Raw genomic sequence first — 14030 nt, 5'->3', positions numbered from 1 at the left:
GGGAGAAGGAAGAAAATGCCATTCCCTTTGCATTTTCTCTTTTTTTTTCTCTTTTCTTTTTTTTTGATTTTTTTAATTTTTTTCTTAATTTCTTTAATTATTTTTTTGTGATTTTTTAATAAATAAAATTAATTAAAAATGGGGATAGTAATTTGAATGATAATTTTTAATTTGAATTAAAGTAAATTTTTTTTAATTTATAATTATAATTTCTATTTTATTATCATTTTTTTCTCTTTTATTCACTTCTTTTATGGCATTTTTTTTGGAATTCAATTTAAAATTTTTATAATTTTAAATTATAATTTTAGTTTTCTTTCGTTTTTATCTTTTTGGCATTCTATTATGTATTTTTTTTCTTTTATTTAAAATATTTTTAAATAATTAAATTTAAATTAATTTAGTTATTTAAAATGATATTTTTTATTTCAATTATAATTAGAATTTTTATTTCTTAAAATTAAAAATTATAATTTTTGTTTTTAAATTAGAATTACAATTCCTATTTTTTTCAATTCTATTATTTTCCTTTTTTTATGATATTTTTTATTTTTTTACAATATTTTTTTCTTTTCTTTAGATATTTTTTAAAAAAAAATAATTTAAAATGGAGAAAGTAATTTGAAATGATATTTTTTATTTGAATTAAAGTTAAAATTCTTATTTTTTAAAAAAATTAAATTTATAAATTTTTTTTCACATTTTTTCTTCTTTTTTTCACTTTTTTATGGCATTTATTTTCCTTTTATCAAAATTAAATTCAAATTAAAAATTTATTTTTTTTAATTGAAAATTATAATTATATAATTTTTCTATTTTTTTCATTTTTTTTATTTTTATGAAATTTTTTTAGGCTATTTTTTTATTGATTTGAAATATTTTTTAAATAAATTAATTTGAAATGGGGAAAGTAATTTGAAATGATATTTTTTATTTTAATTAAATTTAAAATTTTTATTTATTTTAAATTTTAAATTATAATTATTATTTTTTTCAATCTTTTTAAATTTTTGACTTTTTAATGCCATTTTTTATTTTTTTTATTTTTTATTTTTTTTAAATTAATTTGAAATGGGGAAATAATTTGAAATGATGTTTTTGAATTAAATTTAAATTTTTTTTAAATTCAAAATTATAATTTTTATTTTTTTCATATTTCTTTCTCATTTTTTCTTTTTCTATGATATTTTTAATTTTTTAAATTTTTAAGTTTTTTATTTGGATATTTTTTTAAAAAAATTATTTGAAAAGAAAAAAATAATTTAAAATTATCTTTTTTATTTGAATTAAAAATTTAAATTTTTATATTTTAAATTTAATTCAAATTTAAAATTTTTATTTATTTAAAAATTTAAATTTATAAATTTTATAATTTTATATTTTTTTATTTTTTTTCTTTTTTTTTGAGAAAAAAAATAGAAATCATCATTTTGAATGGCGTTTTTAAAAATATCATTTTAAATAATATTTTTAAAAATATCATTCAAAATGATATTTTTTTTTTTTTTTTTTGGACGACGTCTACGTAAAAATTATGGATGACGTGGCTTGGATAAAATACCATTCAAAATAATATTTTATCCCTTTTACATTAGATTCGTAAATAAATTAGAATTTAAATTATTTAAATAAATAATTTTTTTTTATATTATTTAGAAAAAGGACTCACAAGGGCAGCCTTGCGATTGAGGCTAAGGCGAATGGCCAGGGGTACACAATTATGGCAAGGACAGCAGCGAGTGTGGGTTCATCTACCGTATCTATGCAGCCTAGCTGACAAGAGATTTTTCTAAAAAAAAATTAAAAAAAAAATTCAGAAAGCTCAAGATCCAGTCCGAAATTCGAATTACTAGTAAGTTCTGGCCCGAAAAGTAGGCCCAAAAGTCAGGCTGAGCTTCGCCCTTGTCTAACTAATTTAAGTTGAGAAATTCTTTGTGCACCGCGTGCGGTGCGCGAATGCACTCACCATAGTGATTGGTTCACACACGAATCTGGCAGGGAAAAAAAAAAAAAATTTCCGTACGCTGCCTGGCTCCGAGCATGAACCAACCACCACGCGCGCGTTCCGCACGGATCCACTTCGCACACCACGTGCGGTTCACAAAAAATTTGTCAATTAAGTTATATTTTGGGCTGAGCCTCACTCGAACCCACTTCGTGCACCGCGTGCGGTGCACAAAGAATTTCTCAATTAAGTTATACTTTGGGCTGAGCCTCACTCGAACACACTTTGGCCCACCCAATAAACAAGTCCAGTAGGAGTGTTATGATTTATCACAGACTAAATAAAACACTAATTTTTCTTTAAAGAAATAAAAAAAGACAGGCACAGGCTAAGCTGGATGGTGTGCAGCACTCTAGGCATTTCCGTGGCGCCACAGTATAGGCGTGGATTACCCCTTCTAGAAGGTTTAAGGGTCGTAAGTTGTTTTGCTCCATCGAGTACTTGACCTGACATAACCTTAAAGGAGTGGGTTTTGACCCAACCCATTGTGGATCCAGGATGGATGTGCACGGTGGGAAAACCCCCTTTGCAACTCCACTCTTTAGAAAGATTGAATATGCGAATTATTACATATCATGATATTTAGTTGTTCACTTTAGTTTTAGTTGATTGCTTTTCTTAGGTTAAAGAAATTCAACTTCGGTTTGATACTGCTGCACGTTTTCTTGACAACTTCGAGTCCTAGGACTCCTTTGCTGCACCAGCAGCAATCCAACGGGCTTTATTCATATCTTAGGAGCCTCCTCCTTCGGGATGTGTCAAAGTAAACTTTGATGGTAGTGTTAGGGATGGCAGAAATAGAGCTGATTTTGTCATTCATAGCCCTGATGCTCGACTGCTAGTGGCTGAAGGATCCCATCTTTTGGAATCTTCCATCCTTGACGTGGAGATTCATACGACTTGGCTGACATTATCTTTACTATACGGAAACTTTGGACGGAGAGGATCTTTATTGAGGATAATTCTACCACTGTCATCGGCTGGATCCAAGGCGATCCAGACCAATGGGGGCTTATTCGTTGATTCGAGACATCTGGATATCCCTTCGCCATTCTGCGGTGGTGTCTTTCTGGTACATCTATCGAAAGGCGAACAGCGCGGCAGATTGGATGGCTGTCTTTGTGGTAGAGCATTCGGAAGACTGAATTTAGAGATAAGGAGATGTCTGCCCTCCTGTCCTGTGAGATTTTGTATACCTTGACCATTTGAGCTGCTCTCGTACCAGATTAGTGTGGCCATCCTTTCTATCCAAAAAAAAATAGAATATTCAACTTCCTAAAAAATAAAAATTTTACCTATTATATATTTATTATTATGAAAAAATTGGTTTCTTATATTTTATGTCTTTAACTCTTATTTTATTTAATGTTATATCAAGTACTAATATTTACTTTTTATATTTTTATTTATTTGATTGTATGAAGAAAAAGATTCATAACTTTACCTAACCTAATCTGACCAACCCGCGCATCTAACTCTATTTATCTTGCTCTACCCCCCGTTCAAAGACAAGTGCGGGATGGATACGAGAATGGCTTATTTGACCCATACCTAATCCTTGGCCATCCCTGTTTGATTGACTATAATCAGTATGCTACAATCCAATTAACTGCAATTAAATTATGGATACAAAAACAAATGTTTGGATGCCTACAATTGCAATTTAACTATAAAAATCCAAAACTTACAACTCAAACCATAGTCAAAATCAGTCACAGCTCCAAGTATAAAAAATTCTCTGATAAACAAAATCCTCCAGGAGAGATTCCCTCACCACTCTTAACTATTCTTCTCCTCCTCCATGGCATCCTTATAAAATGATATTATTATGGTATTATTATATTATTGGTAACAATAATATTAATATACTATTATTACAATATAATATTTAGTATTATATTATAATAATATTATAATATAATAAAATATTATTATGAAACAATAATATAGTTTAAACTGCATCATATTAAAATGATTATATCAATTTATGGTATTATTTCCTTTTATTATAGTATTATTACAATACTATAAAAATAATATATTATTACAATACTAGTATAATATATTATATTTGGTACTATAAAATATTATAAAAATTATAATTATATAACTAAATAATATATAAAAAATTATTAGTTTTATAAGGCATATGATAATAATATGCTTTGATGTTATAATATCAAATTAGTTTTATATCGATATAATTATTATAGTAATTACGTTATGCTAATTCCATGATTCTAGGGATATCGAGCCACCACTTGTTGATTTGAGAATTATATATGGGGAGATCAAAATCAAACCATTACATCCTATGCATGGCAATGATTGTACCATCCAAATCAAGATTCTATAGTATATCACTAATTAATTATTAGATTTCAAAAAGTTTAGGTTTATAACAAATAAAAATTGAGGATGGTGTCTTCCTCTCGGCGTAATCGATCTTCTCTCTTACCTGTCTATCTATAATAAAATAAAAAATAGCCGGCTTAGCTGTAGAAACTCAATTCTCCTTGCATCTTTATCCCCAAGTCTTTCCTGGGGTGGAACCTCATCTTTGCCATCATCCTCAGCTTTGGTGGCAACTCATTTTCTCTCGGATCTGATTTCCAGCCTCCTAAATAGGTAAAAAGGGTGGGACAAGGCTTGTGGATTTAAATAATACAGAGAAGAAGAAGAAGCTTCTGCCTAATGAACTACGAGAGTCAGTCACTCATTGAGGAGATCAGTTCAAGGGAAGGTCTTCTCATTTTGGATTGGAGCGGCAACTCAATGGATTGAATCAAATTAATTAAAGAAAATAGAAATGAAATCCAGGATAAGGAAAGGAGAAAAAATATAATCATTCGGTGCTTTAGATTATGTTTGTGTAGCAGGAAGAACAGAAAGCCATATCGACGAGTGGAATAAACAACTTCAATATGTGACGAGTTCATAAGCCAACACATTTCATCAAGTAGTCATGCTAGAGACAAAAACAGTCATAAATAATTATGAGATAGTATCTTTTCGAATGGGATAAAGAATTCCTACTTTCTCTTTCTTTTCTCAATTAAAAAAATAATTGAAAAATAAAACAAAGTACAAAAATGAGTAATAAACCTCAGTATAGATTGGTAGATTCAATTCAATTTTTTGTTCATTCAGATTTTGGGGAGATAGCACAGTACTTCGGACTCTGGGCGAACAAACAGCTCCTCCATCTCTAAGGGACAACTCCTTCACTTTTAAAGCTATGTCCTCCTCTTTGAGTATGAATTCTGAGTATGGAATTCTCTGCGTTTGAACATAATTTTAGAATACAATCTCAGATCTAATAATATCATGTTAATTTAATTTTAGCATATTGATATCGTTGGGATTGTCTGGTGAAGTGCATAGATAAGAGACCATTTAAATATATAATTGTTATTTAAATATCCAGATTGTAAATTAAAAAAATTAAAAGAAAAGGACCAGGAGAAAAAGAAGAAGAAAAAGGAGGCGGGGGCAAAGTCATTATGCCATCGTATCCAAAAAGTAGAAAATCGATTTTTTTTTTAAAAAGAAAATCATCTGATGACTCTTAGTTTCCAATAAGAAAGCAATCCTTTATAATTCCTTCTTGCCACCTTTCCTAGCTGTAGACAACATTAGACAAACCAAGTAATTATTACAAAGATTACGAGATAATTTAGATAAATAATCAACTACGGCTAGTAACAGCACTTCAGATATGGAGATCTCTCTTAGTTAACCATCCCTTCAAATATTTCTCTCACCTCCACAGTCCCTAACCTCACTAATTTCCACAACTCAAGCCACCACGCTCCCACGTAGCCTCCATGAATGGACCTGCGGCAATCAGCTCAGCATCGATCGCCATGCCGGCGTCCGACGCCGCTCTCTGTATCGACTTGGGCGACATGCCAACGCAATCAGACAAGGTGACGTGATCGGGGAAATTTAGACCGCTGGACGAGGATGGTCCACGTAGGAGGAACATGGCGGTGTCATGGGCCACTGCAGCGGCCTGTGGGGCGGAGTAGGACCCCAGCCAGAGACGCTTTCGGCTTCCCGGGATCCGAATCTCCGACACCCACTTCCCCCACCGCCGGCGGCGCACTCCCCTGTATCTTATCTCCTTCCCGGCGGTTCGGCCGGTTGAACCACGGCTAGCTTGTTCTTCAGACCGCCTCATGTGACCGGAATCCGACAAGCAGGTCAATGCTGGTCTTAGGAATTTTGTAGTGTGGAACCCTCCAGTTTTGTGGGAGGTGGAGCGTTTGGAACTGGGATCTATACATTTTGATATATTGTCGCTTGAGTACGGGAGAAAAAGATAGGTCAACCGGTCAACCCTGGAAGGGTGGTCTTTGATTTGTAGAAGGGTTTGTCAAAGATGAGAGGAGGAATATTCACGGAAGCACGAGGGTTATATTTTTCAAAGTCGAACTGAGAGGTAAAAAATTTTTTTTTTTTTGATGAAAATAAAAAAAAAGAGTTGGAGAAGGATGACCCGGCGCATCTACCTCTTTTGAGTGTGACCATAAGACTCCAACTCTCATTGAAGAATGTCCGATTCGGGATCGAATTTGGATGAATAGCAGACCTCCTCTCCATCATACGGATGAATCCAATGGATAAAATAAAAATTAGTTATTATCTATTTGACGGTTTTGATAGATGTTTTTTTTTTTTTTCATTTGTTTTTAATTTCATGTGTTTTTTCCCCTCCAAAATGGATCACTTAGGCTGGGTGCAGTAGTTCCAACAACAACGCTGGCTACTTCCACTATTTTTGTTTCCCTCAGTTCGGTTTAAGTTGATTTTATTTTTGAAATATATTATTTGTTGCTATAACTACAGGTTTTAGCCATTATAACTGGAAACAAAAACAATCACGAATACATTGCACGTTTTTCTCATATCACTGTACATTAAGTAATTTATATTTTTAATATAAAAATAAAAATTATTTCTGATATATATAATATGCAGATTTGAAATTTAAACGATATTAAATGAAAAATATCATAATACTTGCTAAATAACACCAGGCGATAGCTAAATAGTTCGAATGCTCTGAGGACTGAACCTTCTAGTTCAATCCCGAGCTAGAAATTTGTGGAACCTTCATAATGATTGTTCCAGTTTTATGTCGCCGTTCTTTTAAACCTTGAATCAAAATAAGCCCAATGAAGGTGAGAGATTTGAGTAGACTTTGAAGTCTTTTTCTCTTTTTTTTGGTCTTTTCTTTTGTAAATGAGTAGATTTTGAAGTCTTTGACCCGTTCTCTGGTCTAAAAAATGCAGCGGGGAAAGAGACTCAGAGGAGAGGAGGAAAACCGAGCACCTGAATGAGTGGAGAGAAAGCAGGTACGTAATTTGGTTGACAAGTCATGGTTGAAAACCTTCGGATGGTTCAAAGCTACCGCCCACGTTAAATTTAATGTGATGGACAGTCAATGAAGTATTCCAATCTGAATGCGTTTGGATCTTGTCCGGTTCATAATCTCGAGTTCGATCACACAACATCCTTGCACCAATCAAAAATAATTGATTGAGAAAAAAATAAAAAAGAAAAAAAAGAAAAAGAAAAAGAAAGAAAGTGAATCCCACCATGACTGGGACAAGCCTCAATTTTATGGTGGGTGATTGAGTTGAACCCTCTAATTTTTTTACGACCCGATCTCATGACACCTTCATGAGAGACATGCCACCTAACCAAGCTAACAATTATTGGTAGCTGAATTCTCTGATTAATAATATAAAGTGAAGACGATCAAACCTATCTGAATTAATCCTTTGAGTTCAAGGCATGTAACTTTAGCACAAGACAGAACATGAAATCCAGGGTAGTGGACTCAGATCAAACTTGCGTACCTTTGCATTTTGATGTCGTTTGATAAAGCTTGAGTCCTACGCAATGAGACTACATGTACTCCAGGAAAAGAAAAAGGAAGCGAATTTCAATAAGCTACGGTTCTAGCAAACTACAGCTCTTATTTTTGTACATGACAACTTCCTAGGACTGAATATTAATCCACAGCGACTTGGAGTATAATTTAGCTAAATTCTAGAACCGCAAGTCATGTTAGCTTGAGTCTCAGAAAAGTGAATCATTTGCAGGATGGAGAATGAGAAACTCCATTAAGCTGCATCCAGCTACAATTATCTTGAAGAAATATACTTACCACATTCTTCCCCTATGTAGCACATGTTGCATACTAAAGAATAAAACATCTTAAAGTTAAATTGATATCAAGACATTCTCTCCCTGCCATATACACAGATGCTGCAGCCTTGATCTCATCTCATCTTCCAACAACCTAGACAGATTTATAGGATTGAGCAATAAGGAAGAGATATTGGATCCTACAGACATTCAGCCATACATTTTAGTGATGACTAAATTGTATCTAATCCCAGTAGAGCTAATCACTCAGCCAATTGACTTTGGATGCTTTAACCTTTTATCTGTTCTTTATTTTGGAAATTACAGCCCTAAAATTCAGGATTTTCATCTTCTTATAGAAGAGTTTGGTGTACCAAAAAAATAATTTGTTTACAAAGAACTGACATGCATCCACCTGAATTCACTCACTTGTGTCACTCAATCAGCCAAAAGCAAGCGCATAAATTTCATGAAATGCGCTCAAACCACATGATTCTACAGGTCACATGCATTTTAAATGTGCTAAATATAGTATAACAGATGGCATTTAAACTCAGCAGAATGATAGGTTGACCAAGAGTCAAGGTACATTTGCAAATCCCTGAAAAATATGACATAATCTTGACCTTCTAATTGCTAGGCTCACCATGCATGTGACTTAGGAAATGCACTGCTTATCAGGAACTTCTGCTTGGAAGAAATCTTACTGCATTTTGCACAGAATGCTTAGCCAACAATATACCAAAATAAAAATTCTAAATATGGTGAGAAACGCACAATTGGCACATTGTATTTATGTAACAGGAATGTAGCAGGTATCTTACAAAGAGAAAGCAAAATCCAACATTTCTACATGAGCAATGGAGCTGAAGTTCAAGTCTGTCTGGGATTTGAGAAATTGCAGATCCCTTGATCTATTCTGTTTTCATCCCTAATGTTTCGGTCTGTTAAGAAGTAAAAAAAGAAAAAAATGGCAACTCATCCACATGACACCACAAAGATTGATTAAAAGAAACTTAAAAATCCAAAATAAAAATAAATAAACTTTTCTCAGATAAACACTGAAATGTTATCTGTTAAGATTTTTTCTTTTCTTTTTTTTTTTTTTTGCTTGCATAGTATTATTTAGTTTGTAATGTACAGCAAACATCACACTGATAAGCTTATGGAAGCAACTAAAGTTCATGATCATTCGTCCTGTAAAACTACTACTTACAGTCTCTTTATACAAAAGCTGGAAATAGTTCAACTTCAACATCATCATACCCAAGCACAAACATGACCTTAGCCTAGGGCTGAAACCGGATCGGATGCCAACATATTCATATCCATATTTGTTTTGTCTAATGAATAAAAATAGGCATATAGATATTATTCAGATGCAAAAATTCATATCCATTTTTGTTTTAAACGGATACGATCATACGGGTACAATTCAGATCATGAAAGTATTGATATAAGTTGAATAATTAAACTTTATAACCATAGAATCAAAGATATTACTAAATAGACGATAAATCAAGTTAATAACATGTTTATATGGTTGAATATTTTTCTTAAAACTTAATAAGTGCTATATAAAATTATATAAGGTTACAAGTAGATTCGGATATTTGGATACGGATCGGATAGTTGTCTATCCATATCCATATCAATTTTTTTTTAACGGATAAGGATACGGATAAAGATATTAGTCGGATCATCAAATTTCTGTCCGTATTTAGATTGATTCGAATATGAAAATGGATTCGGACGAATATTATCCATACCACATTCACCCCTACCTTGGCCTTAACACCTGATCATGCCAATATTCTAATGACCTGCGATAGATTGCCTATTAACTCAAGCAATTTAACCTGCATTTATATTCCACTTAAAGTAACTGTCATTAGCACAGACTAGCCTCAACCAAAAAGGAATTTGACAAAGTCTTCATCCATGGAGATCTTGGAATTTGTATCTGAACACTTAATTGCAGCTGACTATTTTTATGGATTGTATCCAAGGAAAAGAGAAATTCCTTTCTTATATATAGGCACTCTTTATCTTCACATAGTATCAAAAGAGACTTAGGCTCTGATTAGACTTCTCTAATATTACATTTCCAAGTTGTTAAAACTGAGGTTGGATCATTTCCAGTTATGACAATACCACCTGCATGGCAACCAAATTGATGGTCAACCAACTCGGTGTATAGACATGATTGTCCCGACAACAAGAAATACTAAATTTTGTTTTCTTCAGAAAGAAATGAAATTCTCAAATAAACCTTACAAAGTACTTTGAACCATACATAGTTATCTTCAGTCTTTTATAATTTTCATTCCTTTGCAGGTCATCCAACCATCTCTGTACAAATAGGACCCCCTTCTCACCAAGGCCCTTTATAGCTTTGGTTAAACATTAGCAAGTAATCTCAAGCAATTCTTCATTACTTAGTTCTTATAGGGTATGTATGGGCATTCCCTCATTCCACACCCATGTCTACCTTTCTTGCATTCTTTTGCCCTACAGTTCAATTCATGCATCAAATTAATCATACAGTTGTCCCAAAGAATTTGAACTCATCCTCCATTAGCATGTGACCAGTATGCAAATATAACTAGATTCGATCATAACATTAATTCCTGTACATAATTATATTCTAATATGTAAACCTTCTGCTAGACAAGCAGTTTTAAAATTAGACCTAAACAATACAATCAAAGTTCTAGTGAATGATATCAAGGTGCCCAATATATACCCCTTTCAAGTGAAAAAACATTTAAGATAAATGAGGCTAATGCAGAACATCTACCTTCTGAACTCATTAAAGACTTAAGTTTGCAGCACCTTCATGAGGAATTAATAAGAATGTCTATGAAGAGTTGAAAGCCCTTGAAGCTGCATAAATGAAGTCCAAGAAACCTGTCCCCTTAAGGAGACCTTTACCAGTTAAAAGCTCAAAATCTATTAATAGTAGGAAGCCAATTATAGCTGCTTTCCCATTTATCAATTCATTCTTTCCTGTGAAACCAAAACCTTCAAAATCGTCATCAACTACCATTCTCACCTGAAATTGATCAAAGAAAGAGGAAAAAAACAAAGAAAAAAACATTGAGCATTTGAAGGAGCAAAAGTTAAATATACAACATTGATTGATTCAGTAGGTCTATTAAAACAAACACATGCACATGCACACATGTGAAGCAACAGTCTTGCTATTCTTATTTCTATCATTTGACGATTGACCAACGTCAGATGCATCGAACATAGAGTTGCAAAAGGATCAAGGACCTTCAAGCCAAACCTGGGCTTCTTGTGGCATAAAGAGTATAAACTCGAGTTTCAGGTTACACAGAGTTCCAAAAGCATATGTTTAATGTGGTTGCTGAACATATTGCATTGCTAGTCCAGACAAGGGCAGAAACTAATTTAAACCCATCAAGTTTATTCTTGCTTTAGGTTATGTGCAATCCATTTTAATTATTTTTCAAAAACATAAAAGGTAGCAAATTTAAGGATTGTGCCTAGAGTTGTGGGATTGTAGAAAGCCCAAGTACATAGGATAATTACAGCATTAACGATGAAACCCAATGAGATGAGAATGTCAGGCTGAGCCTTGCCCAATGTTCTGTCACAACTAAATCTACCTAAAGTTTTGCATGTTTATCTAGATAGTCAGTGCAAACCCAGTAAAGGGACCTAAACAATCAAAACTAACAAAAGCAACAACATCAAAAAATAACTAATTAGGCCTTTCTTAACAAGGTGCTGGCATTACCCTCTACTAAACATTGAACTTCACATATCAAAATAAAAATTTAAAAAAATCCTTGCTACTGAACCATCAAAACTTTTAGCAACTAAACATGGATAAAATTGACAATTAGAATCATGCACTTTTTGCAAGTTATATGTCAACATCAGATAAGACAAATAATCTGGAAGTTTTAACTTTAATATCTATGCCATGACTTTTTATATTAGAAGAATCAGTAGTACTTTTTGAAACAGATTGTGAACTGGTAAAAACTTAAGGTAACATGCTGAAAGAATAATTGAGGTTAAAGGAAGACAACAACTATTATTTGTCTAATGAGAAAGTTGGAGCAAAGGGAAGAGAACAAAGAGATGAAGAAAGAGTGAGAACATAACTATTTAAGAAGTAATGAAAATAATGAATCCAAATATATAGAGCAGAGAAACATGTGGAGGACGTCACTTCATCTTCATTTCCTCTTTCAGGGAAAATGCCAATCTTGCAAATCTAGATGCTGATGCATGACACAAGTCAAAACAATATAGAAAGTGGGGAACAGTGACAGCTAATAGTTTATAAATAATTATTGATGCTAGACTAAAGACTTCATAAATGCATGAACATCATCAATATCTCATCCTTCTACTTTTGTGGTGGTCAATGACATTTGGTTCCATATTGCATTCATCAAATAAAATAAGCACAATCTTAGCCATGAAGTAACCTCTTCCACATTGACATCAGCTGCAGTCACACCAGGATTAGCTTTGCCACTGAAAACAATCTCCGCCGATCCTCCAGATTGAACACCTTTCATGCTGATAAATATGTTCTCCCCATCTGTTTTCACAGGGTACACAAAGAGTGTCCTCAAAGCTGGTGTTAGGGCCCTTAGAACAGGGTTTTTTGGGTACCATTCCTTTATCGTTCCAGTTCGAAGATCAAATGTGCTATCAGTCGTTGGGCAAACAATACAACCATCCTGGAAAAGAATTGAGTAGATCAACATTTCCAGAACTAGACCAAGTTAATGACATGTACGTAAGATATTTCACTTAATTATCGCAAACGATGCTTGTAAACTCTAGAATAATATCGACAAAAGTTTTAAATGAGATAACCATTTACATACACCTCCACATCAATGGATGCTACTAAATCAACAAAATCATCTTCAGACTTCAAAGTTAACCAATTCTCCTTATTCATTCAATTTCCATGCTGACTAAATTACCAGTCTATCGAACGGAGGAAAAAAAAAAAAGAGCTTCTTTTTCCAAGAGAAAGACATAATAAGGTTATAGAAATACCTGAGTGAGCTTGGCATTCAAAAGGCCTTCGCTGTAAGCCCCCTCGGCAGGGGACCGGTTCTCGATCGCAAAGACCTCATCTTTGTACCAGAGAAGCAAGATAGTTTCTCCATCCTGGATGATCACCCGCCTCTCCCCCTTGGGAAGCGCTGCCAATGGGACCACTGGAACCCAATTCTTCCCATCATCCCCTCCTTTTGGAACCACTTCTGGCTCTCCTTCCTCGACCTTCGAGACCTCTGTTGCCTTGCAAGTGATCCTCTGGAGAGTTCTTGAGATGGGCCGATAAGGAGGGAAGGGGTGGAGCTTCTGGAGGTTGATGGACGGGTGGTGGTGGGGACGAGGGGAGACCGAGAAGAGCACTGCGGCTGCGGCGGCTGCGGTGAAGGAGACCTTGGACGCCGTCGCCATGGAGGAGAGAGAAATCCTGGCCCTAAGGAAGAGGGAGAGGGAGAAAATGAGAGGATGGATGGGCGCCTCCCATGGCCACAGGATGAGGATAAAGAGAGAGGAGGAAGTGAGGGGCAAAGTGGACACATTTATAGGTTTCTGTCCGATTGAGTCCCAATCAGCAAGCTGAGGATCAAATTTGACAGACAAATTATTGAATGGACGTTGGAACAGATCTAATATATATATCTTGCATCATTTAATAATAAATCAGTATATTATGTAAAAAATTTAATTTTTTTTTCATTCCAAATAATAAAAGTTGTCAGCTGGTCAATATTAATAGTAATTTTTTAATTTAAAATTTTTAATTAAATATGGACAATAGTATATTTTTTTCAATAATATATGATGTATTAGT

At 33.6% G+C, this 14030-nt stretch overlaps 2 protein-coding genes across 6 annotated transcripts; both read right to left on the bottom strand.

Moving 5' to 3' along the window:
- Positions 1 to 5577: 5577 nt before the first annotated feature.
- Positions 5578 to 6449, bottom strand: LOC140851669 (ethylene-responsive transcription factor ERF020-like). Its single transcript, XM_073243668.1, has one exon. It carries the CDS (start codon positions 6186 to 6188, stop codon positions 5790 to 5792), a length of 399 nt encoding a protein of 132 aa, XP_073099769.1. The 5' UTR covers positions 6189 to 6449; the 3' UTR covers positions 5578 to 5789.
- A 2244-nt stretch (positions 6450 to 8693) lies between these two features.
- Positions 8694 to 13722, bottom strand: LOC105051655 (uncharacterized). Of its 5 annotated transcripts, XM_010932175.3 has the most exons (5): positions 13220 to 13721; positions 12634 to 12891; positions 10965 to 11219; positions 8989 to 9108; positions 8694 to 8870 (listed from the first exon to the last, which is right to left on the bottom strand). In XM_010932175.3, the coding sequence occupies exons 1-3, from the start codon at positions 13628 to 13630 to the stop codon at positions 11025 to 11027; spliced, it is 864 nt and encodes a 287-aa protein (XP_010930477.1). In that variant the 5' UTR covers positions 13631 to 13721; the 3' UTR covers positions 8694 to 8870; positions 8989 to 9108; positions 10965 to 11024. The 5 variants fall into 5 exon arrangements, with proteins under 5 accessions (XP_010930477.1, XP_073099339.1, XP_010930478.1 ...); XM_073243238.1 differs by lacking the exon at positions 10965 to 11219 and having other exon boundaries at positions 13220 to 13722; XM_010932176.3 differs by lacking the exon at positions 8989 to 9108.
- Between the last annotated feature and the right edge of the window lie 308 nt (positions 13723 to 14030).

This window comes from Elaeis guineensis, chromosome 9 (genome assembly GCF_000442705.2).
Source record: "Elaeis guineensis isolate ETL-2024a chromosome 9, EG11, whole genome shotgun sequence".
Classification (NCBI taxonomy): domain Eukaryota; kingdom Viridiplantae; phylum Streptophyta; class Magnoliopsida; order Arecales; family Arecaceae; genus Elaeis; species Elaeis guineensis.
This window is presented reverse-complemented; position numbering and strand designations above follow the sequence as displayed.

Bases quoted from the DNA above. Each gene is read 5' to 3' on its own strand.
- LOC140851669 (XM_073243668.1), bottom strand. From the start codon at position 6,188: ATGAGGCGGTCTGAAGAACAAGCTAGCCGTGGTTCAACCGGCCGAACC.
- LOC105051655 (XM_010932175.3), bottom strand. From the start codon at position 13,630: ATGGCGACGGCGTCCAAGGTCTCCTTCACCGCAGCCGCCGCAGCCGCA. The intron at 12,892-13,219 runs GTATTTCTATAA...ATTCTTTTCCAG, and splicing joins TGAATGCCAAGCTCACTCAG to GATGGTTGTATTGTTTGCCC. The intron at 11,220-12,633 runs GTTACTTCATGG...GATCAATTTCAG, and splicing joins CTGATGTCAATGTGGAAGAG to GTGAGAATGGTAGTTGATGA.